This window comes from Electrona antarctica (assembly GCF_951216825.1).
Source record: "Electrona antarctica genome assembly, chromosome: 20".
Lineage (NCBI taxonomy): Eukaryota > Metazoa > Chordata > Actinopteri > Myctophiformes > Myctophidae > Electrona > Electrona antarctica.
The window spans coordinates 38,354,690-38,380,298 of record NC_136801.1 but is presented as its reverse complement, the minus strand read 5'-3'; the positions used below and the strand labels follow the sequence as shown (position 1 = coordinate 38,380,298).

The 25,609-nt window shown below is 43.1% G+C and overlaps 1 protein-coding gene across 3 annotated transcripts; it reads right to left on the bottom strand.

Moving 5' to 3' along the window:
- Positions 1-1,667: 1,667 nt before the first annotated feature.
- LOC306913351 (uncharacterized protein) lies at positions 1,668-25,065 on the bottom strand. 3 transcript variants are annotated; one of them, XM_079489950.1, is made up of 6 exons: positions 24,737-25,065; positions 24,039-24,107; positions 16,588-16,656; positions 13,223-13,438; positions 5,376-5,441; positions 1,668-3,301 (listed from the first exon to the last, which is right to left on the bottom strand). In XM_079489950.1, exons 1-6 carry the CDS (start codon positions 24,990-24,992, stop codon positions 1,968-1,970), a joined length of 2,010 nt encoding a protein of 669 aa, XP_079346076.1. In that variant the 5' UTR covers positions 24,993-25,065; the 3' UTR covers positions 1,668-1,967. The 3 variants fall into 3 exon arrangements, with proteins under 3 accessions (XP_079346076.1, XP_079346077.1, XP_079346078.1); XM_079489951.1 differs by lacking the exon at positions 16,588-16,656; XM_079489952.1 differs by lacking the exons at positions 13,223-13,438; positions 16,588-16,656; positions 24,039-24,107; positions 24,737-25,065 and adding an exon at positions 6,066-6,444.
- Between the last annotated feature and the right edge of the window lie 544 nt (positions 25,066-25,609).

The window sequence follows — 25,609 nt, the reverse complement described above, 5'->3', positions numbered from 1 at the left end:
TTTTTGATTACGTTGGTGGCCATTTTATCACCGGAAAGATTAGCCTCCAGGATGGAACCTAGGTAGGTAATTTCATCTTTTCGTGTGATAATATTGTCACCCACTCTAACCATGAAGCCATCTGCCTTGCTGAGATTACTATTTGATCCAAAGAGAATGGATTCAGTTTTTCCCAGGTGTAAGGATAGTTTGTTATCAGCGAGCCAGGTGCAGATTCTACCGAGTTCAGAGCTGAGGGCCTTTTCAACCTGCAGTTTGTTCCTGTCCGAGACCAGCAGTGCTGAGTCATCTGCGAACAGGAACAAGTTGCAGTCACAAGCTGATGTCATGTCGTTTATGGAATTCCAAAAAATCATGATCACAAGTGCAAGAAGTATTTCTTTCCCCTTTTTTCCCCCCTCCGTCAAACATCTGAAATGTGCTCCACCATTAGTGGCCAAATGTGACTGAGGGGCTGCCATTGGATTGGATAAATATTCGTTTTTTCATGTCATATGAAAGCAGGGAATCATAGCTTCAAATTGACATATTGGTTGTTCAGTTCGACACACCAGTTTTGGAGATATGGCTCACTTCTGTGGTCTCTAACATTACACCTATATGTACTGTAACATGTTTAAGCATTTATTTCATATTTACATGTCGATTTCAGCTCTGACACTTATTTCAGACATGCTCTAGTATGTGAAGAGTCTGCCCAGTGCCCATGCTATTAACTCATTTTGGATTTAAAAAAAAAGTGTTTCTCCTCTGGTGAAAAGCTGGAGGTTCTCTGTCAAATCTGGTCACTTTTTGACCTTGGTCCAGTACCTAAATGGAAAACATGATTAATTTGATTATCGTCTAATGGATTAATTAGATCTATGTAATAGTTGTAAAGTGGTTGTATTGATGTCAATGCCACATTTCATTTACAAAATATAAACACAATAATAATACCACAGAATGATCAAAATGCATTAATAACATTTTAAAACATCTTCTCTAAATATTCCATTCAGACACAATCCTATTTTTGTTTTATCTGATTCTATGTATGTATGTATGTATGTATGTAATATATTGCACCTTGATACCAGACAGAGAGGTTGCTCCTGTGGAGTGGAACTACTTGTTATATTTATTTGTTGTTATTGTTATTATAGGCTATCATATAATCTTTATTACATTTATCATCATTATTATTGGAAAGTACCGTGGTATTATAAAATGCTTCTAAAGAGAAATTCATTAGGTGTCATGTTTCCACAGCTTCATTATATTTCAACTTGACCAATCAATTATGCATGTACAAGCTGTTTCAACATTCAAAATAATTCATTGAGCATGTTTGTGCTTCAGATTCAAGTCAAGAACACAGCCAAATCCAAATGTATACATTTCTGTGGTAGAATACATTGATAAAGTATTTGAGTAATACAAAATAATAATACTAATATCGTGAGGCGACATAGGGGATGTTGTACTGAGAACCTGACCAAACATTGATATATATTTCTAGTATGTAGTATGTATATGAAGGCGATATCAAAAGCATTCATAAACGCCCCAAAATGGACAAAATCTGTTTCTTTTATTTTTGTAGGCAATAACTGTATAAAATAGCTTCAATAGCAACCATCAACAGAAATTGCTGAGCATGTTTGTGCTTTTTAAAAGTAAATACAATGAATGAGATCATAAAGATGTAATCTTTTGCAGTTTACAGAAAATGATAAGAACAAAAGAAAGAATGCAACCAGTAAACCAAGTGAATCAAAACATCACGTTTAATGCATCAATCCATTGACTTAAAAATCACCCTTGTGTGAAGAGAGGGCTGCCTGACCTTTAGAAGCCTGCCCTGCACATATATGGCAGGGTCACTTTCATTCATTTCATAGCATTATATATGTTACAAGACATGAATGCAGTGTGTTATTGTGTAAAACAAAACCAGTGACAAAATCTATTTATATTGACCCACATTACATCACATGACGTTTAGCATGAGTTTTCATGTGCCTTTTTAGATCACCATTTTGACTACAGCCTTTGCCACAGACTGTACAAGTAAAGGGTTTTTCCCCAGTATGAGAACTCATGTGTCTTTTTAGATGAGAATTTCGAATGAAGCCTTTGTCACAAACTGTACAAGTAACAGACTTTTCACCTGTATGAATCATCATGTGCCTTTTCCTTTCGTCCATTCGACTGAAGCCTTTGCCACAAACTGTACAAGTAAAGGGCTTTTCATTTGTATGACTCCTCATGTGTCTTTTTAGATCAGACGTTGAACTAAAGCCTTTGCCACACACTGTACAGGGAAAGGGTTTTTCCCCTGTATGAGTTCTCTCATGTTCTTTTACAGCACTACTGTGACTAAAGCCTTTGCCACACACTGCACAAATGTAGGGTTTTTCCCCTGTATGAGTCCTCATGTGTGTTTTTAGATCACCATTTAAACTAAAGACTTTGCCACACACTGTACAATTATAGGACTTTGGCTTTTTATCGGTATGAATCACCATGTGTCTTTTTATCATGTACATATGACCAAAGCCTTTTCCACACACTGTACAGCTAAAGGGCTTTTCCCCTGTATTGCATGCATGTCTTTCTAGATGATCCATTCGATTAAAGCCTTTGCCACACACTGTACATTTACAGGGTTTTTCTCCTGTATGAATCATTGTGTGTCTCTTCAGACCTCTCTTTTGATTAAACGCTTTGCCACAATATGAACAAAGAAAGCTTTTCTTCCCTGTGTGACTCCTCGTGGAGGTAATGTTCATGTCTTCAGACATCTTGTTGTCTCCTTCCACATCTTGTGTCTCGTCTGATTTTAGTGAGTTTAAAGCTGACTGACCTTCCCTGGTCTCCGCCCAGTCATCACTGTCTTCAGCGTCAGATTCAGAAGAGTCTGAGAGGAGCTGGTCTGTTCCACAGTCCTCTACATCAGCTTGTGTTTTCATATGTTCAGCTGAGGTGCTGGATAGAGGCTCCATCTCTCTGTTTTCACCATCACCTTCACTTTTCTCTTCAGTGTCAGATTCAGAACAATGTGAAGAGAGTAGCTGGTCATCACTAGTAGGTTGAGATGGTGCCCAGCCTACTGTAAAAGCTAGTGTTTTCATGTGTTCAGTTGAGGTACCGGCTACAGGCTCTGTCTCTCTGTTGCCATCACCATGTACACTCCTTAGTTCTAGTAATGTCAATGTTGAACCATCAGCCTCCTCTGGTCTCCCTTTAATCTGTGGAGGTTGTGGTTCCTCCTGGACCAGACTGGAGCTCCTCTCCTGCTGTTCAGCACAAACCTCCTCTGTGGGGGCGAGGAAGTAAAAAAAAATGAGAAAAGGAGATTGTTTTTAACTGACATTTTCTGTCTCTCTTTCTTCCAGTCGGTTGCCATAGACCAGGGGTGCCCACACTTTTTTGACTTGAGGTCTACTTTTAAAATTGCCAGCTCAAGGTGATCTACCAACCAAAAGATAATTATCCCTTTGCTTAAAATACTCAAAATATGTACCTATATGGCGAATAAATAAATAACATTAAGGCATTAGGACTTTCAAAATCTAGGTTTCAAAATCAATTCTATTTATTTATCTTTTCAGTTTCCCCGCATTGCAAAGAAGAGACTTAATTTCTGACTTTTTCGGATTTTCTGACTTGATCTGGCCTGTTAACATTTTCATAGACCTGGTTGCTTGTTTCTCTCTCAGTCACGAAATGTGGCAACCGTCAAAGCTAGTCCTAGTTTGTTTTGGTTGTGATGCATGGATGATGGCATCATGATGCTACCGCACAGACCACACAGAGACTACCGTGGAGGCGCGGACCCCCACGCAGACTATCGCGGACCCCCACGGAGGTCGGCGCGGACCCCCGCGGAGGTCCGCGATAGTCTGCGTGGGGGTCCGCGTCGACCTCCGCGGGGGTCCGTGCCGACCTCCGCGGGGGTCCGCGCCTCCGCGGTAGTCTGTGTGGGGGTCCGCGGATAATGGGGGTCCCTGCGGAGGAGTTTGTTTAACAACAGAACAGACCCGACGTTCTCCTTCAAAGCCACCGGCGCGCCGCCGCCTGCCCGAGGCGAGGATTGTTTTTCTTTTTTTCTTTTTTCATGGCAAGGCCAAGCGGTCTACCTGCGCAGCGCTTGCGATCGACTGGTCGACCGCGATCGACGTAATGGGCACCCCTGCCATAGACCGATCGTCGGGTCATTTAAAAAACAGCAGCGAACAAAGTGGTCCATGGAGGATGACACGGGAGGGGATTTTCACTCCTGTCCCTTCCCACTCCCACAGAAATAAATCCTGTCCCATCCCACTCCTGGATAGGGAAATCATTTCCCCATCCTTTTTAGTAAGGCTAGGCGAATGGTAAAAAAATCACACCCGTGTGAACTGAGTGGTGTAATATAGCCTGTCTGACGTAATGAAATCATGTCTGACGTAATGAAATCACACCCGGATGAACAGGGTGAACATAGCAACCATGCTCATTTTTTCTGCACTAACAAAGCCAGTTGTAGGAGTGGTTTACACCACTCAAAAATCACACCCGGATGAACAGGGTGAACATAGCAACCATGCTCATTTTTTCTGCACTAACAAAGCCAGTTGTAGGAGTGGTTTACACCACTCAATAGGAGTGGTTTACACCACTCAATAACAAAGCCAGTTGTAGGAGTGGTTTACACCACTCAAAAAAATAATGATTTTTGAGCAGTGCCTAGCTCTCCCAAGAGTGTCTGTGATAATATGGTAGCATTTCTGTCTGCTCGCTGTGTGTCTCAGAAGAGTGCTGTGGACAGTTCATAGACCTGCCTACCAGTGACATCATCGACGGTGAATCCAAGCTAATAGAAACAGCAGGCTTTCTATTCTCAAGTTAACATGCTATTATGGAAGGCATTGTTCTTGCATTAACAATGTGGGTGCCAGGGAATATTTCAGAATAAAGGCGATAGAGTGCCAAGCAGATGCGGGAGATTTACTATGTAAACCCCCACCTTTCATTTCCCCCCAAACTGGGAGGTGAAATCTTCCTTTACTACATCGCCGTCGTAAAACGGTTTATCAGCGCTATGATGAATCTGCGCAGAGGCAGCGTAGATTCTGAGTAAATGGGGAGACACCTAGGAGACACGAGGAGAACATGCAAACTCCACACAGAAGGGGCCTTTTACCTACCCCACTTTGGGTATGGGCACTGATGATGCGGAGGAGAGAACACGCCCCCAGCACCCCCAGCGTTCCCAGCGGCAATCGAACCCAGGACCTTCTAGCTGTGAGGCGACAGCACTACAGACTGCCCCACTGTGCCCCCCACCCACCCTTCTCAAAAATATTCACATACATGTATAACACAGATAGTATTTTTTTCTTTCTCACCAGTCTTTTCTTTTGACCTTTTAATTATTTCTATTTCTTTCTTCTTTTTTCCGCCAATTCCTCCACCTACGTCACCAAAACAAAAAAAAGAGAACCAACTTGATGCAATGTAAAGTTATTGATACCGTGTACAGGCTTTAGTTTAGACATACTATTGGTCCGACTGTCATTAAACCGTCAACCTACCTCAAACCCTAACCTAACCCTAACCGCAAGCACGGGAGCAGCGCCTGTTCGAACGCATGTCCGACCGTTGTTTCCGCATGTCGGTCCGTTGGTGTGTCTAATCTGCATGCGCATCCCATTGATACCAGCAAAAATAAGGACTAGTCCACTTGAGTGTTAAATGGAAGCAAATGAACCCTTACAGGTTAATTGGTTCCATTGTACACTCTCAAGAGTTAAATCATTGTTAAAACATCTGCATTACTACTTAATTTACAGAATGTAGAAGACTTGTTATTTTGATCAACGTTTGCCTGTTATCTCACCTAACAGTTTAAAACCACTGCTATAGATAGATCAGGGGTAAGCAAAGTAGCACAGGTGCCAACATTGGCACAGGGGAGGCTGATCACTGGCACTGATTGGTATAAGTGTGCGCCACTTTAAACTAGACGTGATGTGAGCTTGTAGATCTGCTATTTTCAAAAAGACAATCACAAATCTCACACACAGTCATAGGCCTACCTGCAGTGTGTAGAACGGTGTTGTGCAATGTCTCCATCTCTCTGTGGAAAAGGCTGCACATGAACTGTGTGGCCGCACTGAGGCGCTCCAACACAAACACTCTGACCCGACAAACATCACCGCTTGTGTGTTTCTCCAAAACACACAATATCTGCTCTCCCACCGACGTCATGTGTCCGTTTATCTCCAGCCGTACAGACTCCATTTGACTAGTTTTACCTCCTTTATGAGACATTTTAAGTTCTTTAAGAGACATTTTAACTGCGTTTATGAGATATTTGACCTCCTTTGTTGTGAGACAGTCTTCGTTTAGGAGAAACCTCGCGTCAACAGGAAGAACTCATGGGAAGAACTACACAACCTTCAACTTCCTGGTCAACGTGTGTGTCGCGTCACGTATGCGTAAAACAGGATCCAGGGCACTGCATCTCGCCCCCTGGTGGAGGTGTGTAACTGTCGCTGATAGATATATCAGACAATGACTGTGTGGAGAGAATGTGAACTCATGTGAAATATTAAAATAAATAGCCTTCGATAGAAACATAGTCAATGTATGTTGCTGTCGGGGCAATGGGTGGAAACCATGTATGTCCATAACTGTTCCTTTCTTATTAATATTTGAATGTGAAAATAGAAGATCTACAAGCTCACAAAGCATGATGTGATGTATTGTGAGCTTGTAGATCTGCTATTTTCATACTCATACTGTATGTCCAAAAGTGTTACTTTTCAGGACAAAAATTCAAAAGCATCATTCTACACAAGCTCAAAACACTTCACTTCAAGCCGCTTTTGTGTGATGCTGTACAAAAACAAACGGAAATAAAAGGTTTCTGGCCAACAGTGACGATATGTATTACACTATGGCCAAAGGCGTGAGTATGTAATGTTATTGATCTGAAAACTATTTAAAATGCAGATGGGATTCCAATCATTAATAATCAAAAGTGCAAATAAATCTTTTTTTTTATCTTTCTGTCAAACATCTGAAATGCTCCACCATTATTTTGACCTTGGTCCAGTACATAAAAGGAAAGGACAATTAGTATTGACCTTGAGACAATATTCAATATTGAAGTCAAGAACACAGCATTTTACAAATCAAATGTATGATGCTTTGTGGTAAAATAAAGTATTTCTGAGTAAAAACTAATAATTGTGAGGTGACATTGGCAATGTTTCACTGAGAACCTGACAAAACACTGACGTAGTTTTATATTTCCAGTACATGAAGGCAACATCAAAAGCATTCATAAACACCCAAAAGTAGACTCAACTTATTTTCCAACCAATTGTTTGTGCTTCGTAAATACACTGCATTTTTCAAATGCAATCTTATTTAATTTTTTCAGTGGCGTCCAATATGTTGAAATAGTATGTAAAAGTGAAAAAAGGGTCATATAGATAAAGATATTTGTTTTAATTTATTTTTTATCCCACGACTTTGCAACCCATTTTTTCACCCAGTGTCAATTATTTATTGTAATCGTGGGCACTACAGTTCCTCTGCCAACCTGGGGGGGCAGCGAATTGACCTCATGCTTCCTTCTATGCATGGGGAGTCCAAGGAGTTTCCCCGACCAGAGGTAGTGCGTGGAAGGAATAACATTATTCCGGTCAGTTCCATTCGCCTCCATCAGGCGCCCCGGCTTTTTAAATAAATAAAAATATTGGTACATTAAAATCTTTCTATGAGGTATATGAAGGTATGCGAAAGGTTCATGGATATTATAGTGCATTAAATTAATATGATTATTCCATTTGAAATCTTGACAAATATGGAAATGCACATATTATTCTACCAGTAACCTATGAGTTGCAAATAAAATACAAAAGGAAATAAAAACACAATCATTTAATATTCCATCATCGGAAATAAAAGGTTTCTGGCCAACAGTGACGATATGTATTACACTATGGCCAAAGGCGTGAGTATGTAATGTTATTGATCTGAAAACTATTTAAAATGCAGATGGGATTCCAATCATTAATAATCAAAAGTGCAAATAAATCTTTTTTTTCTCTTTCTGTCAAACATCTGAAATGCTCCACCATTATTTTGACCTTGGTCCAGTAGATAAATGGATATTGACCTTGAGACAATATTCAATATTGAAGTCAAGAACACAGCATTTTACAAATCAAAATGTATGATGCTTTGTGGTAAAATAAAGTATTTCTGAGTAAAAACTAATAATTGTGAGGTGACATAGGCAATGTTTCACTGAGAACCTGACAAAACACTGACGTAGTTTTATATTTCAAAAATAGCAGACCTACAAGCTCGTAGAGCTTGTAGATCTGCTATTTTTCAATAGCTAAATTATAACAAAGCTTAAAACACCAAAAGGGGTTCCCGCCCAAAATGGTTTAAGGTTATTGTAGCAGTCAATTTATATTGGGGGTCGGGAGGGGGCGGGGCGGGGGTCCCGAGACATTGCCAAAGCATTTCCGGGGGTCCCCGGCCAAAAACGTTGAGAACCCCTGCTTTAAGAGACATGTTAACAGTTTTTATGAGGCCCCTTGGACCAGGGCACTGTTGCCTTAATGCCTTTCGCCCCCTGGTGGAGGAGGTGTGTAACTGTCACTGATAGATTTAGATTTTGATTAGAGATGAGACAATAATGACTGGAGAGAATGTGAACTCATGTGAAATGTTAAAATAAAGCCATCGATAGAAACATAGTCTATGTATATCGTTGGTGTCGGGTGGAAACCTTATATGTCCAAAACTGCTCCTTTCTTATTACGACCGCCCGTTAGTTAGTCACCCCATGCCAAAGTGCCAGCTAGCGCCCACCGTTATAGTTAGTCACCCCATGCCAAAGCGCCAGCTAGCGCCCACCGTTAGTTAGTCACCCCATGCCAAAGTGCCAGCTAGCGCCCACCGTTATAGTTAGTCACCCCATGCCAAAGCGCCAGCTAGTGCCCACCGTTAGTTAGTCACCCCATGCCAAAGCGCCAGCTAGCGCCCACCGTTAGTTAGTCACCCCATGCCAAAGCGCCAGCTAGCGCCCACCGTTAGTTAGTCACCCCATGCCAAAGTGCCAGCTAGCGCCCACCGTTAGTTAGTCACCCCATGCCAAAGTGCCAGCTAGCGCCCACCGTTAGTTAGTCACCCCATGCCAAAGTGCCAGCTAGCGCCCACCCAGCAGTCTGCCGTCTGCTGTCACCCAGGCGATGCGTGCACGCTTCTCGCCCTCAGGGGCGGGCGTCATACTGGTATTATATTTGAATGTGAAAACAGCAGATCTACATGCTCACATGTCGAGATGTGATGTACTGTGAGCTTGTAGATCTGCAAATTTCACTACTTTTGTGTGACACTCTTGTACGATGAAGTAGAGCATTAATTTACGGGGAGGGGGGGGGGTTATTCTGAAACATGGAGATACATGGATTACAAAATAACGATCATTTATGTCGGGTGAAAACCTCATATGTCCAAAACAAAAAATTCAAAAGCTCAAAACACTTCCAAACACATTTCAAGCTACTTTTGACTCTTTTGTGTGACGCTGTAGCACGATCAAGTAGGATATTAATTTACGGGAAAAAACACAAAAATGAATTTGGAGATAAAAGGTTTCTGGCCGACAGCGGCGATATCTACAACACTATGGCCAAAGATGTGAATAAACACTTAACTTGTTAATGTTATTGATCTGAAAATCAATTTGAAATGCAGATTGGATTCCAATAATTAGTCCTAATCACAAGTGCAAGTAGTCATTTTTCCCTCCATCAAACATCTGAAACGTGCTCTACCATTATTTTGACCTTGGTCCAGTACCAAAATGGAAAAGACGATTTATTCGATAATCATCTAATCGATTATTCGATAAATTAAATATTGACCGTAAGTCAATATTGACTATGTAATAGTGGCTGAATTGATGTCAATGCCACAGGGCCAACATTAAAAAATATTCCATTCAGCCACAATCCTATTTTTGATTTAGCCGATATATTGTAGCCGGCTATGGCAATAGGCAATAGGGGAGACTTTGGGGTGGGACTTCCGGGACTGGGGAAACGATTTACTTTTGTATGTGTGTGTGCTACCGGTTATGCTGTTGTGTGTGTGATCAACAGAGAGTTACGTGAAATTACAAGATAAGTTGTACTGACTGGTGATTAATAAATAGAGAACCTGAACTGGTGAATTACGTCTCTGCCTCCAGTTCCTGAGATCCGGTGATCACTGGTGTCAGAAGAAAACTAAAAACTAAAGACGGATCGCTAAGGAGACGTACTGCAAGTTGCGTGCGTTGTTTACTAGCTAGCTTAGCTTCAGTTAGCGTGTTAGCTAGACCGGCGGGATAACATGGAAAGCTCCGGTGGAGTGAGGATAAAGAAACAGCCGCAGAACGAGGCAGATTATGGGCTGCCTGGACCGTCGGACATGCCTCAGCTAGAGTTGGCCACAGGACAGATGGCTGACCACCACGTGAGTCGCGCTGCAGGGGACGCCACGGACAGTGCGCAGCCGCCGCCTCCTCCTCCCGCCTTTTTCCCGCATCTGCTGCCTCGGTGAAGACTCCCAAATATATTGGTGTCAGAAGGGAACGAGGACCCCTGGAGCGTGCCCTTGCGCGAGGGACGTGAGGGACTCGAGGAGTGAAGCGAGCTTCAGAAAGGAGGGGGTAGTGTAACAACCCTGCGAAAGACCCGGCCGTAACTAGCTCCTCCAAGGGAGCTAGCTCTCTTGGCACGGCTTGTTGCTTGCCTTCTCTACTGAGTCGGAGGTCGGGGTTCGACTCCAGCTCAGGGTGCTAAACGTTACAATAAAGATATATATATCTCTCATCATCATCATTATTATTGGAACATACGTTGGCATTATAAAATGCTTCTAAAGAGAAATGCATTTTGTTTCACAGTTTTTGGTGATGTTTACACACCTTCACTATATTTCAACTTGACCATTCTATTATGCATGTGCAATTGTTTCAGCATTAAAAATAATTCATTGAGCACGATTTTGTAACCCATTTTTCACCCCTGTGTCAATTATCTAATGTGATCTTGGGCTCTACACACCCTCCGCCAACCTAGTCCCCATATATGGGGGACATGGGGAGAGCAACGGACTTGAACTCATGCTTCCTTCATGCCAGAGTGTCCAAGTTGCTCCTTTACACCTGACAGGGGGGAGCTTCCCTGGTTGGACGTAGCGCGTGGAAGGAACACGTTATTCCAACCAGTTCCTTTCCCCTCCATCAGGCGCCCCGGCTGGCCAGGGGGAGGCAGTTTAGAGACAGGGTTACTGCATGTTTTTTGTGAGGGTACCTACCCTAGGGGACACGGGGAGAACATGCAAACTCCACACAGAAAGGCCCTTTCGCCATCATTGAGCATTCAGATTACAAGTCAAGAACACAGCCTTTTCCAAATCCGATTATTTCTGAGTAAAACAAATAAAATAATAATACAATTGTGAGGTGACATAGGCGATGTTGTACTGAGAACCTGACAAAACATTGATGTAGTTTTATATTTCTAGTATATATATGAAGGCAACATGAAAAGCATTCATAAACGCCCAAAAATGGACGAAATCTGTTTGTTTTTGTAGGCAATAACTGAATTAAATAGCTTATATAGAAACCATCAACAGCAATTGCTGAGCATGTTTGTGCTTTTTAAAAGTAAATACAATTAATGAGCTCATGAAGATATCATCGTTTACCAATAGTATGTCGGAACTAAAGCCTGTACCATAAAAATCACACTTGTGTGAAGTGAGGCCTGCCTGACCTTTAGAAGCCTGCACATATATGGCAGGGTCACTTCCATTCATTGCAGATTTTCTGCCACTACGTTACGAGACATGAGTGCAGTGTTATTGTGTAAAACAATGTTTATTTATATTGACCCACATGACATTGCCTGATGTTTTTCAACTGCCACTCTGTTTGTTCAAAGTGCTCTAGACAAACATTAAAAGTCCATAGACTGCCATAAAAGCCATTCGAGGGCCCTCAAAAAGGATGAGTGAGTCTTTACTTGTCATTGTCATCCTGTAACAGAAGAAATTATCATAAAATTGTCTGTGTGATGTGTCAACTCAGATGACTTTCTTGAAAACGCTAAACTAACAACTTAATTTGCCAAAACCTTTTCCCCCACTGCATGAGTTCTCATGTGTCTTTTTAGATCACCATTTTGACTGCAGCCTTTGCCACAGATTGTACAAGTAAAGGGTTTTTCCCCTGTATGCATCCTCATATGTCTCATTAGATAGTGATTTTGAATAAAGCCTTTGCCACAAACTCTACAAGTAACAGACTTTTCACCTGTATGAATCATCATGTGCCTTTTTCTATCGTCCATTCGATTGAAGCCTTTGCCACAAACTGTACAAGTAAAAGGCTTTTCATTTGTATGACTCCTCGTGTGTCTTTTTAAATTCAGACGTTGACTAAAGCTTTTGCCACACACTGCACAAATGCAGGGTTTTTCCCCTGTATGAGTCCTCATGTGTTCTTTTAGAGCACTACTGTGACTAAAGCGTTTTCCACACACTGCACAAATGTAGGGTTTTTCCCCTGTATGAGTCCTCATGTGTTTTTTTAGATCACCATTTAAACTAAAGACTTTTCCACACACTGTACAATTATAGGGCTTTGGCTTTTTATCGGTATGAATCACCATGTGTCTTTTTAGCATGTACATATGACCAAAGCCTTTTCCACACACTATACAGCTAAAGGGCTTTTCCCCTTTATGAATCATTGCATGTTTTTCTAGATGATCCATTCGATTAAAGCCTTTGCCACACACTGTACATTTACAGGGTTTTTCTCCTGTATGAATCATTGTGTGTCTCTTCAGACCTCTCTTTTGATTAAACGCTTTGCCACAATATGAACAAAGAAAGCTTTTCTTCCCTGTGTGACTCCTCGTGGAGGTAATGTTCATGTCTTCAGACATCTTGTTGTCTCCTTCCACATCTTGTGTCTCGTCTGATTTTAGTGAGTTTAAAGCTGACTGACCTTCCCTGGTCTCCGCCCAGTCATCACTGTCTTCAGCGTCAGATTCAGAAGAGTCTGAGAGGAGCTGGTCTGTTCCACAGTCCTCTACATCAGCTTGTGTATTTATACGTTCAGCTGAGTTGCTGGATAGAGGCTCCATCTCTTTGTCTTCATTATCACCTTCACGTTTCTCTTCAGTGTCAGATTCAGAACAGTGTGAAGAGAGAACCTGGTCATCACGAGTTGGTACACGCTTTACTTCTAGTAATGTCAATGTTGAACCATCAGCCTCCTCTGGTCTCTCTTTAATCTGTGGAGGTTGTGGTTCCTCGTGGACCAGACTGGAGCTCCTCTCCTGATGTTCAGCACAAACCTCTTCTGTTGAGGCGAGGAAGTCTAAGGGGGGAAGGAAATTAAATGAGAAAAAAACTGAGATTTTGCAGCCTCTTTCTTCCACTCGGTTGCCATAGATTGCCTTACTGGTTGAGTCATTTAAAACACAACAGCTCGAACAAAGTCGTCCATGAAGGATGTCATGGGAGGGAATATTCCCTCCTGTCCCATCCCACAGAAAATATCCTGTCCCGTCCCACTCCTGGGGTGATTGAATTCACTTTAATAATAAGGATAGGGAGAACAATGCCCGTGTTCAAATTCAGATTAATGGGCTATATGCGTACAGAATAACTTGTCCTACTTCTGGGCTGCTTCCCTACTTCCTTCACCAGTGTTACCGATGATACTAATTAAGGCTCTGAACCATTTAGTGTGTACACTCTTAGGGCCGATTCATACTCCTATTTTAGAGCCGAATAAAAGTCGGTTCGGCTCTGTAGAGCCTACAATGTGACGTCATTTTAGGTTCGGGGGGCGGGTACCGTCCTAAAGTCGGCTCTTCGGTGCTACTGAAAATTTCTGACGAGCCGAAATCATTTCGGCACTACAGCGCCGAAACAGCGGTAAAATAGGAGTATGAATCGGGCCCTTACACACAACAGTTACACACCCACTTATATTGGCTCATGTGGCACACGTTATGACAGACCCTCCATTTACATTTACCCGTCACTTTACGTTGTCATCCTCAATCTGGGTCCTGACTTTTTTCGTTCCTCACTTTTTTCTCCTCACTTTTTATACTCACTTTTTTGGTCACTACTAATGAAGGTAAGCCGCAGCAAGACATAATACATGTGTGTGAATGAGAGGAACCCAAGTGGAACAGTGAGATTACAGGGAGTAGACGTGAAGAAGGTGGAGGACTTTAAGAATTTGTGCTCAACATTTCAGAGCAATGGAGTGTGTGGAAAAGATGTGAAGGAACGAGTGCAAGCTGGTTGGAATGGGTGGAGAAAAGTGTCAGGTGTGATGTGTGATAGGAAAGTATCAGCAAGAATGAACAAATAATGCACTTCCGGAAAATTTGTCTGGCTGTCACCCGCTGTTAAAACGTACTGTCCAGTGGCGTAAATATCGACGGTGCAACCGGTGTGATGCACCGGGGCCCAGCGCCCCCAAGGGGCCCATGAAGGGGAAGAAAAAGAGAAAAAAAAGAGTCAGGACGACAGTGAAAGCCTGGTTTCAGGGGCTATCGGTCGCAGGAAGAGTAACACCAAGGATTCGTCAGTGATGTCACTGACTGCTGGTTTATAAACAGCTTCAAGTCCATACTACTTCCGTGTTGCATAACAGTGACATCACTGTCCACTCCTTCTTGGTATTTTTACCACCTTGTTTCAATGTGTGTGTTTGTGTTCATGGGCTGCAGGCTGCCTGTCAGCAGCACAACATAGCTCAGCTGTAGCCTATTCTGTCACGTTCCGTCGCGCTAATGAAACACTAGATGGGATTATTATGTCATGTCAGCACTATCAGAAGATGTAACCCAGGTAAAGTAATCTGTCACTCTGCAACTAAAGTTTTTTCCATCTGTCCAAAGTCATTTCTGATAGCCTGCAGGCTGCAGCCCTGCAGTCCTACAGATACACAGATACAGAATGATTGAAAGTGAAACATGCAAATTGATTGAATATTTTACTATCAGATCGCTTAGGTACAGTTCAAAGACGCATTTGGTACAATGAAGCGCTACGCATCATTTCACATCGCATCGCACCCCCCCCCCCCCCCCCAACCCCTCCCCTCGCAGCACATTATTAGTATTATTATTATATTTTAGGGGGCCCACACAAAATATTTGCACCGGGGCCCACTGCCAGGTAGTTTCGCCACTGGTACTGTCATAGTTACACTGACTGAGGATTGTACATGGGGTCCCAGAAATAACAATCACATCAAATGCTGGGGGTATGTGGTATATCAAACTGGGTAAAACGGAGTTTACTAACTATAGAATAGGCTACTTAACATAACATAACAATAATAAATTAACAAAGCAAATGCAACTGTGCAAACCGGCCGGGCTGGGTTTACAATATATTTTGTGAGTCACTAAGCGGGGAAAGGAAGCATCATGGTGGATCTGGATACAAAGAGAGGCTCGGTGTTCAGCGGGGGTAGGGCCAGGACGCTGGATCTGCACCTTTGAGCCCCTCCGAGGTGTCATGGGCTTAAATCAACGAAACACCAGTGATGGGGGGGTGCCCAAGCCACACAACTCCTGTCCAGTTGAGGTATGTGGTCAAGCCTAGCCTTGGCTCTGGGAGGAGGACGGCCCTGCCATGCCCCCCACCCATCCCCCACCCACCCCCTTTCCCCCTCACTGTATATATATATATCTTTTCCCTTTTTACCTCCTCTATGATGATTTCCTGTTTTTGGCTATATAGAAGTGTATATTTTTACGTCTCTGAATGTTATGATTAATTGAAAATGGTGGACCCTCTTGTAAACAACTGTAATACTTTATGGTGTCGTCCACTCACAGTTGACAGTTTGTGTATTGAGTTGTACTTGAAATGTACTGTAATTCTGCAAACTGTTAATAAATAGGCCTACTTCAATCAATCAAAATGCCGAGTCCCGTCGGTGTCTCGAGGAAAGGAGAGACGGAGAGAGTGATGCCACTGGCTCACAGATGACGCAGGAGCGAGTACCTGCAAAGGTGGGCCAGTTGTGATACCCTTTGCATATAATAGTTCATTGTTAACGTTAGGAAATTCTTCAATTAAACTGTTAACAATTAATTTGAAAACTCTGCCGTTCTATAATTGGGCGGTTTTCTGTGAATGTAATAATGTCTGTGTGCGTATGGGGCTGAAGACGAACGCACATGTGGGCCGGTTTAAAAAAAAGTCCCCCCCAGAACTTTGTATTATTAACAAAGATGCCATTGCCTGGCCCTGTATCTCAAATGGCCAAATAAATGTTTGATTAAGGAATATAATATGCCTTTTGTATTCTTTCTGTATATCAGCAAAATGTATATATTCTTTTATTGATTTTTATCACACGATAGAGCCACGATTTATCACGAGGACGGAGTCCAAGCTCTTTTCACCTGACAGGGGGTTTCCCCGGTTGGACGTAGCGTGTGGAAGGAACACGTTATGTATTACACAGATAGTATTTTTTTCATTTCTCACCCGTCTTCTTTTCTTTGGAGGTTTTCTTTATTTTGTTTTCTTTCTTCTTTTGTTCGCCAATTCCTCCACCTACGCTCACCAAAACAAAAGAAGAAACTTGATGCGATGTAAAGTTATTGATCCAAGCAAAAATAAGGACTAGTCAACTTGAGAGTGTAAAATTAAACCAAATGAACCCTTACGGGTCAATTTGGTTCCATTTTACACTCTCAAAAGATAGCTTGATGAAGGCCGTATGGGCCGAAACGTTGCTGGTTCCCTATTAAACATTTTCACTTTTGATCAACGTTTGTTATCTCACCTAATGGTTGAAAACCACTGTTATATCAGGGGTAAGCAAACGATAGAACGGGTGCCAACATTAGCACAGGGGAGGGTGATCACTGGCACAAGTGTGAGTGTCACCTGTGGACACGAACTGTTAAAATATAATGAATTGATATAAACAGACAATATGGAGTTGAACTGAAATACACGTTATGCTGGCAAGTACGTGCCGCTGTTGGACTGTAGGGGTGGTGCTGCGTTTCCCCTCTTTCCTTCTACAGACAATGAGAAGGCGGTGTTGCACCGTTATTGGAGGACACGGGTATAAGAGAGGAAGCGTTTGGCAGTGCGCCCTAGAGAGACTGAGCTGAGACAGAGACCGTCGCAGACACCACGCTGAATGCCACCACCGCCACGCCAACAACGCCATCCATCCGACTACACGCCGAGCTCCTGACCAGACTGCTGCCTTGTGACACGCCAGCCTACTCGGCCTAAAAGGGACGGTCAATCCGAGTTCAACATTGTGCGAGTGTGGTGCTATATTAAACTTCGCTCACCGTCACTGACGAGTCATATATCCTCCTTCCCAGCCTCCCTGTCCTGGACGCCGCAGAACAGCGTTGGATCGCCGGCCGCAGCGCATCGCTGATCGCCCCGCCGTCTCCCCGAGGACCGCCGATGCAGATTGTCTACTGCTACACGCCAGCCTACTCGGCCTAAAAGGGACGGTCAATCCGAGTCTCAACTTTGTGTGAGTGTGACGCTACGTTGTTTTCTACCACCATCGCTTACAGAGTCTGTTTCCTCCTCCCCAGTTTCTGTCCACGGCCGTGGAGCGTGGAATGACAACCAACTGTCAACGCGGCTCTGCATACCATCGCTTGACAGTCCTTGTTGCCAGGCAACCGACGCCACATACGGGGCTTCTCCTCGTTCGGAGTCCCGGTTGGATAAGAGACAGTGACGTCACGAGGGAGGACGGACAATCTGGGCTCTGGGGCCGTGAGTTGGGGAGCTATAGTAGTAGGCCCAGGGTTATGACTATGAGTTTCAACTTTCAAGGTATTATTCCTGGTGTTTTCTGAACTATTATCAGTGGGCATTTGCTAACCGTGTGGCACGTGTTGTGGTCATTCAGACTTCAGAGGGCTGCTTGCAGGGGTGGGAATATTCTCAGGGTTGTCTTAACCTTTCTCTTACCGCCCCATATTGGTGAACACGCATTGTTTGTATTTTACTGCTGTGTTTTCGATAGAAGTGTTATCCTATTTTGATATAGGCTTATTACAGTGATCGTTTGGTGTGCACTTGATTTGCCGTGGCATCTTTTGTTGGTCAAAGTGTGTACTATTCTTTGGGCTGCTTAGAGATTGGGTGGGAACAAACACTGGGCTATTATCCAGATTCCTGAGGTGGGCATTTTAAGAGGAGCTTGTGATTATTGCTTGCCTATGTATACGGTACGGTGCCTATTTATCTTGCCACAGTTATATAAATTGCCACCTTTTAATAATTGCCAGTTATATAACTACTACATAACTACTACATTTACATTTTTGCCCCAATTGTATAGTGTTACTGCTACACGTTTTTATACTTACCTAATCTATTGTCCATTACATCCAGCTGTGAAAGAAAATATTTCCAAGGAAGACAAAGAAAATCATAAAGGTTGTTATGTAGGCATATAGCCTGTGGACAATCAACCTCAGTTGGAAATATTACATTTTGATGTGGTGTCATAATTAAACTTAGTATTGATATAAAAAAGGTTGTCGACCTGGGGGTCGGTCCGGGGACCCTCGAGGAGGTTCTGGGGGGTCCCCATCAAAATCATTTTAACCACTTATATACTTTTGCTGAAAACAGCTGATCCACAATGTGGCGCACTGTGAGCTTGTAGATCTGCTATTTTCAACTCTTTTTTTAGTACAAATCTTGAATGGGGGTCCCTCCATGCCACATTATTTTCAGATTTTTCCTCCTTTAAGAGACACGTTAACAGTTTTTATGAGGCCCCTTGGACCAGGGCACTGTTGCCTTAATGCCTTTCGCCCCCTGGTGGAGGAGGTGTGTAACTGTCACTGATAGATTTAGATTAGAGATGAGACAATAATGACTGCAGAGAGAATGTGAACTCATGTGAAATGTTAAAATAAAGCCATCGATAGAAACATAGTCTATGTATATCGTTGGTGTCGGGTGGAAACCTTATATGTCCAAAACTGCTCCTTTCTTATTACGACCGCTATGAAAACCTGCATCTCCCGTCCGTTAGTTAGTTAGTCACCCCATGCCAAAGTGCCAGCTAGCGCCCACCGTTAGTTAGTCACCCCATGCCAAAGTGCCAGCTAGCGCCCACCGTTAGTTAGTCACCCCATGCCAAAGTGCCAGCTAGCGCCCACCGTTAGTTAGTCACCCCATGCCAAAGTGCCAGCTAGCGCCCACCGTTAGTTAGTCACCCCATGCCAAAGTGCCAGCTAGCGCCCACCGTTAGTTAGTCACCCCATGCCAAAGTGCCAGCTAGCGCCCACCGTTAGTTAGTCACCCCATGCCAAAGTGCCAGCTAGCGCCCACCGTTAGTTAGTCACCCCATGCCAAAGTGCCAGCTAGCGCCCACCGTTAGTTAGTCACCCCATGCCAAAGTGCCAGCTAGCGCCCACCGTTAGTTAGTCACCCCATGCCAAAGTGCCAGCTAGCGCCCACCGTTAGTTAGTCACCCCATGCCAAAGTGCCAGCTAGCGCCCACCGTTAGTTAGTCACCCCATGCCAAAGTGCCAGCTAGCGCCCACCGTTAGTTAGTCACCCCATGCCAAAGTGCCAGCTAGCGCCCACCGTTAGTTAGTCACCCCATGCCAAAGTGCCAGCTAGCGCCAATCCGTTAGTTAGTCATGCCATGCCAAAGCGCCCAGCAGTCTGCCGTCTGCTGTCACCCAGGCGATGCGTGCACGCTTCTCGCCCTCAGGGGCGGGCGTCATACTGGTATTATATTTGAATGTGAAAACAGCAGATCTACAAGCTCACATGTCGAGATGTGATGTACTGTGAGCTTGTAGATCTGCAAGTTTCACTACTTTTGTGTGACACTCTTGTACGATGAAGTAGAGCATTAATTTACGGGGAGGGGGTTATTCTGAAACATGGAGATACATGGATTACAAAATAACGATCATTTATGTCGGGTGAAAACCTCATATGTCCAAAACAAAAAATTCAAAAGCTCTTCCAAACACTTCCAACCACATTTCAAGCTACTTTTGACTCTTTTGTGTGACGCTGTAGCACGATCAAGTAGGATATTAATTTACGGAAAAAAACACAAAAATGAATTTGGAGATTAATGGTTTCTGGCCGACAGCGACGATATCTACAACACTATATGGCCAAATATGTGAATAACATTAACACTTGTTAATGTTATTGATCTGAAAATCAATTTGAAATGCAGATTGGATTCCAATAATTAGTCCTAATCACAAGTGCAAGTAGTAATTTCTCCCTCCATCAAACATCTGAAACGTGCTCTACCATTATTTTGACCTTGGTCCAGTACCAAAATGGAAAAGACGATTCATTCGATAATCATCTAATCGATTATTCGATAAATTAAATATTGACCTTAAAGGACCACTTCACCACTTTTCAACATCTCTTCATATAATTGGTCCTCACTAATGTTCATGATAAAACACCACCATTTTGTCCTACTCAGTCTGTGTCTCATAGGAGGGCTTTGGGCAGGTCGGACACACCGTCCACCAGTAACATCATAATTAGGCAGATTATTTTTTTAAACAAGATTTGTTTTAAAATATATTTAGATTTTTATTATCGTGAGAACGATGGCTTCAACTTTTGCATTGGAACTTTTCAGGAAAAGAAAGCCTGCCGTTTCTATTAGCTTGGATTCACCATTGATGATGTCACTGGTGGACGGGTTTCTGAACTGCCCACAGCCTTCCTATGAGACACAGAATGAGTAGAAAAAAAATGGTGGTACAGCCTTTTCCAAATCCGAATTTGTAAATTTCTGTGGTAGAATATTGATGAAGTATTTCTGATAAAACAAATAAAATAATAATACAATTGTGAGGTGACATAGGCGATGTTGTACTGAGAACCTGACAAAACATTGATGTAGTTTTATATTTCTAGTATATATATGAAGGTGTAGCATTGCGCGGAATGTGGGGATTGAACCCGGGCCTCCCACTCGCCAGACCAACGCGCAACCTGTCGTGCCAATAGGGCTGAGCCCGATTGGCAGGGCTGTTGTGGGCTGGGTCTTGGCTGGGGGCTACAATATTGCAGCCCCCAGCCAAGACCCAGGTTGCGCGTTGGTCTGGCGAGTGGGAGGCCCGGGTTCAATCCCTGCATTCCGCGCAATGCTACAAAGGCAACATCAAAAGCATTCATAAACGCCCAAAAATGGACGAAATCTGTTTCTTTGTTTTTGTAGGCAATAACTGAATTAAATAGCTTATATATAAACCATCAACAGCAATTGCTGAGCATGTTTGTGCTTTTTAAAAGTAAATACAATGAATGAGCTCATGAAGATGTCGTCGTTTACCAATAGTATGTCGGAACTAAAGCCTGTACCATAAAAATCACCACTACACCACGTAGTGGCAGATTTTCTGCCACTACGTTACGAGCCATGAGTGCAGTGTTATTGTGTAAAACAAAACCAGTCACAATGTTTATTTATATTGACCCACATGACATTGCCTGGCGTTTTTCAACTGCCACTCTGACATTCGAGGGCCCTCAAAAAGGATGAGTGAGTCTTTACTTGTCATTGTCATCCTGTATCAGAAGAAATGATTATACAATTGTCTGTGTGATGTGTCAACTCAGATGAATTTCTTGAAAACGCTAAACTGACAACTTAATTTGCCAAAACTTTTCCCCCCACTGCATGAGTTCTCATGTGTCTTTTTAGATCACCATTTTGACTGCAGCCTTTGCCACAGATTGTACAAGTAAAGGGTTTTTCCCCTGTATGCATCCTCATATGTCTCATTAGATAGTGATTTTGAATAAAGCCTTTGCCACAAACTCTACAAGTAACAGACTTTTCACCTGTATGAATCATCATGTGCCTTTTTATATCGTCCTTTCGACTGAAGCCTTTGCCACAAACTGTACAAGTAAAGGGCTTTTCATTTGTATGACTCCTCATGTGTCTTTTTAGTTTATTTATTTGACCAAAGCTTTTGCCACACACTGCACAAATGCAGGGTTTTTCCCCTGTATGAGTCATCATGTGTTCTTTTAGAGCACTACTGTGACTAAAGCCTTTGCCACACACTGCACAAATGTAGGGTTTTTCCCCTGTATGAGTCCTCATGTGTGTTTTTAGATCACCATTTAAACTAAAGACTTTGCCACACACTGTACAATTATAGGGCTTTGGCTTTTTATCGGTATGAATCACCATGTGTCTTTTTAGCATGTACATATGACCAAAGCCTTTTCCACACACTGTACAGCTAAAGGGCTTTTCCCCTGTATGAATCATTGCATGTTTTTCTAGATGATGCATTCGATTAAAGCCTTTGCCACACACTGTACATTTACAGGGTTTTTCTCCTGTATGAATCATTGTGTGTCTCTTCAGACCTATCTTTTGATTAAACGCTTTGCCACAATATGAACAAAGAAAGCTTTTCTTCCCTGTGTGACTCCTCGTGGAGGTAATGTTCATGTCTTCAGACATCTTGTTGTCTCCTTCCACATCTTGTGTCTCGTCTGATTTTAGTGAGTTTAAAGCTGACTGACCTTCCCTGGTCTCCGCCCAGTCATCACTGTCTTCAGCGTCAGATTCAGAAGAGTCTGAGAGGAGCTGGTCTGTTCCACAGTCCTCTACATCAGCTTGTGTTTTCATATGTTCAGCTGAGGTGCTGGATAGAGGCTCCATCTCTCTGTTTTCACCATCACCTTCACTTTTCTCTTCAGTGTCAGATTCAGAACAATGTGAAGAGAGTAGCTGGTCATCACTAGTAGGTTGTGATGGTGCCCAGCCTACTGTAAAAGCTGGTGTTTTCATTTGTTCAGTTGAGGTACCGGCTACAGGCTCTGTCTCTCTGTTGCCATCACCATGTACACTCCTTAGTTCTAGTAATGTCAATGTTGAACCATCAGCCTCCTCTGGTCTCTCTTTAATCTGTGGAGGTTGTGGTTCCTCCTGGACAAGACTGGAGCTCCTCTCCTGCTGTTCAGCACAAACCTCCTCTGTGGGGGCGAGGAAGTAAAAAAAAATGAGAAAAGGAGATTGTTTTTAACTGACATTTTCTGTCTCTCTTTCTTCCAGTCGGTTGCCATAGACTTATCGTCGGGTCATTTAAACAACAGCAGCTCGAACAAAGTGGTCCATGGAGGATGACACGGGAGGGGACTTTTTCACTCCTGTCCCTTCCCACTCCCACAGAAATAAATCCTGTCCCATCCCACTCCTGGATAGGGAAATCACATCCTTTTTAGTAAGGCTAGGCGAATGGTAAAAATAATGATTTTTTGAGCGGTGCCAAGCTCTCCCAAGAGTGTCTGTGATAATATGGTAGCATTTCTGTCTGCTCGCTGTGTGTCTCAGAAGAGTGCTGTGGACAGTTCATAGACCTGCCTACCAGTGACATCATCGATGGTGAATCCAAGCTAATAGAAACAGCAGGCTTTCTATTCTCAAGTTAACATGCTATTATGGAAGGCATTGTTCTTGCATTAACAATGTGGGTGCCAGGGAATATATCAGAATAAAGGCGATAGAGTGCCAAGCAGATGCGGGAGATTTACTATGTAAACCCCCACCTTTCATTTCCCCCAAAACTGGGAGGTGAAATCTTCCTTTACTACATCGCCGTCGTAAAACGGTTTATCAGCGCTATGATAAATCTGCGCAGAGGCAGCGTAGATTCTGAGTAAATGGGGAGACACCTAGGAGACACGAGGAGAACATGCAAACTCCACACAGAAGGGGCCTTTTACCTACCCCACTTTGGGTATGGGCACTGATGATGCGTAGGAGAGAACACGCCCCCAGCACCCCCAGCGGAAATCGAACCCAGGACCTTCTAGCTGTGAGGCGACAGCACTACCGACTGCCCCACTGTGCCCCCCACCCACCCTTCTCAAAAATATTCACATACATGTATAACACAGATAGTATTTTTCTTTCTCACCTGTCTTCTTTTCTTTTGACCTTTTAATTATTTCTATTTCTTTCTTCTTTTTTCCGCCAATTCCTCCACCTACGTCACCAAAACAAAAACAAAAGAACCAACTTGATGCAATGTAAAGTTATTGATACCTTGTACAGGCTTTAGTTTAGACATACTATTGGTCCGACTGTCATTAGACATTAGACAACCTACCTCAAACCCTAACCTAACCGCAAGCACGGGAGCAGCACATGTTCAAACGCATGTCCGACCGTTGTTTCCGCATGTCGGTCCGTTGGTGTGTCTAATCTGCATGTGCATCCCATTGATACCAGCAAAAATAAGGACTAGTCCACTAGTGTTAAATGGAACCAAATAAACCCTTACAGATAAGTTGTTTCCATTTTACACTCTCTCAAGAGTTAAATCATTGTTAAAACATCTGCATTACTACTTAATTTACAGAATGTAGAAGACTTGTTATTTTGATCGTTTGCCTGTTATCTCACCTAACAGTTTAAAACCACTGCTATAGATAGATCAGGGGTAAGCAAAGTAGCACAGGTGCCAAACATTGGCACAGGGGAGGCTGATCACTGGCACTGATTGGCATAAGTGTGCGCCACTTTAAACTAGACGTGATGTGAGCTTGTAGATCTGCTATTTTCAAAAAAACAATCACAAATCTCACACACACACACACACAGTCATAGGCCTACCTGCAGTGTGTAGAACGGTGTTGTGCAATGTCTCCATCTCTCTGTGGAAAAGGCTGCACATGAACTGTGTGGCCGCACTGAGGCGCTCCAACACAAACACTCGGACCCGACAAACATCACCGCTTGTGTGTTTCTCCAAAACACACAATATCTGCTCTCCCACCGACGTCATGTGTCCGTTTATCTCCAGCCGTACAGACTCCATTTGACTAGTTCTACCTCCTTCATGAGACATTTTAAATCCTTTAAGAGACATTTTAACTGCGTTTATGAGATATTTGACCTCCTTTGTTGTGAGACAGTCTTCGTTTAGGAGAAACCTCGCGTCAACAGGAAGAACTACACAACCTTCTACTTCCTGGACAACGTGTGTCAGGCATGCGTAAAACAGGTTCCAGGGCAGTGCATTTCGCCCCTTGGTGGAGGAGGTGTGTAACTGTCGCTGATAGATATATCAGCCAATGACTGTGTGGAGAGAATGTGAACTGAAATATTAAAATAAATAGCCTTCGATAGAAACATAGTCTATATAATGTATGTTGCTGTCGGGCAATGGGTGGAAACCTTGTATGTCCATAACTGTTCCTTTCTTATTAATATTTGAATGTGAAAATAGAACATCTACAAGCTCACAAAGCATGATGTGATGTATTGTTAGCTTGTAGAGCTGCTATTTTCACTACTTTTGTGACACTCTTGTATGATGAAGTAGAACATTAAGTTATTGGGGGGGGGGGGGGGGGGGGGTCATCTATGTCGGGATTGGACAGCCTGGCAATTCTGGCATCTGCCAAAAGGACAGGCCAGTCATGGGGCCGGGGCTGAGCCAAAACAATAAGAAAGAGTAATACAAAGGACAAGGGCCGGTGAAGA

Bases quoted from the DNA above. Each gene is read 5' to 3' on its own strand.
- LOC306913351 (XM_079489950.1), bottom strand. From the start codon at position 24,992: ATGTCTCTTAAAGGATTTAAAATGTCTCATGAAGGAGGTAGAACTAGT. The intron at 5,442-13,222 runs GTGATAATGAAG...TTGGTGACGTAG, and splicing joins CACTGAAGAGAAACGTGAAG to GTGGAGGAATTGGCGGAAAA. The intron at 3,302-5,375 runs GTGAGAAAGAAA...TCGCCCCCACAG, and splicing joins AAGGTCAAAAGAAAAGACTG to AGGAGGTTTGTGCTGAACAG.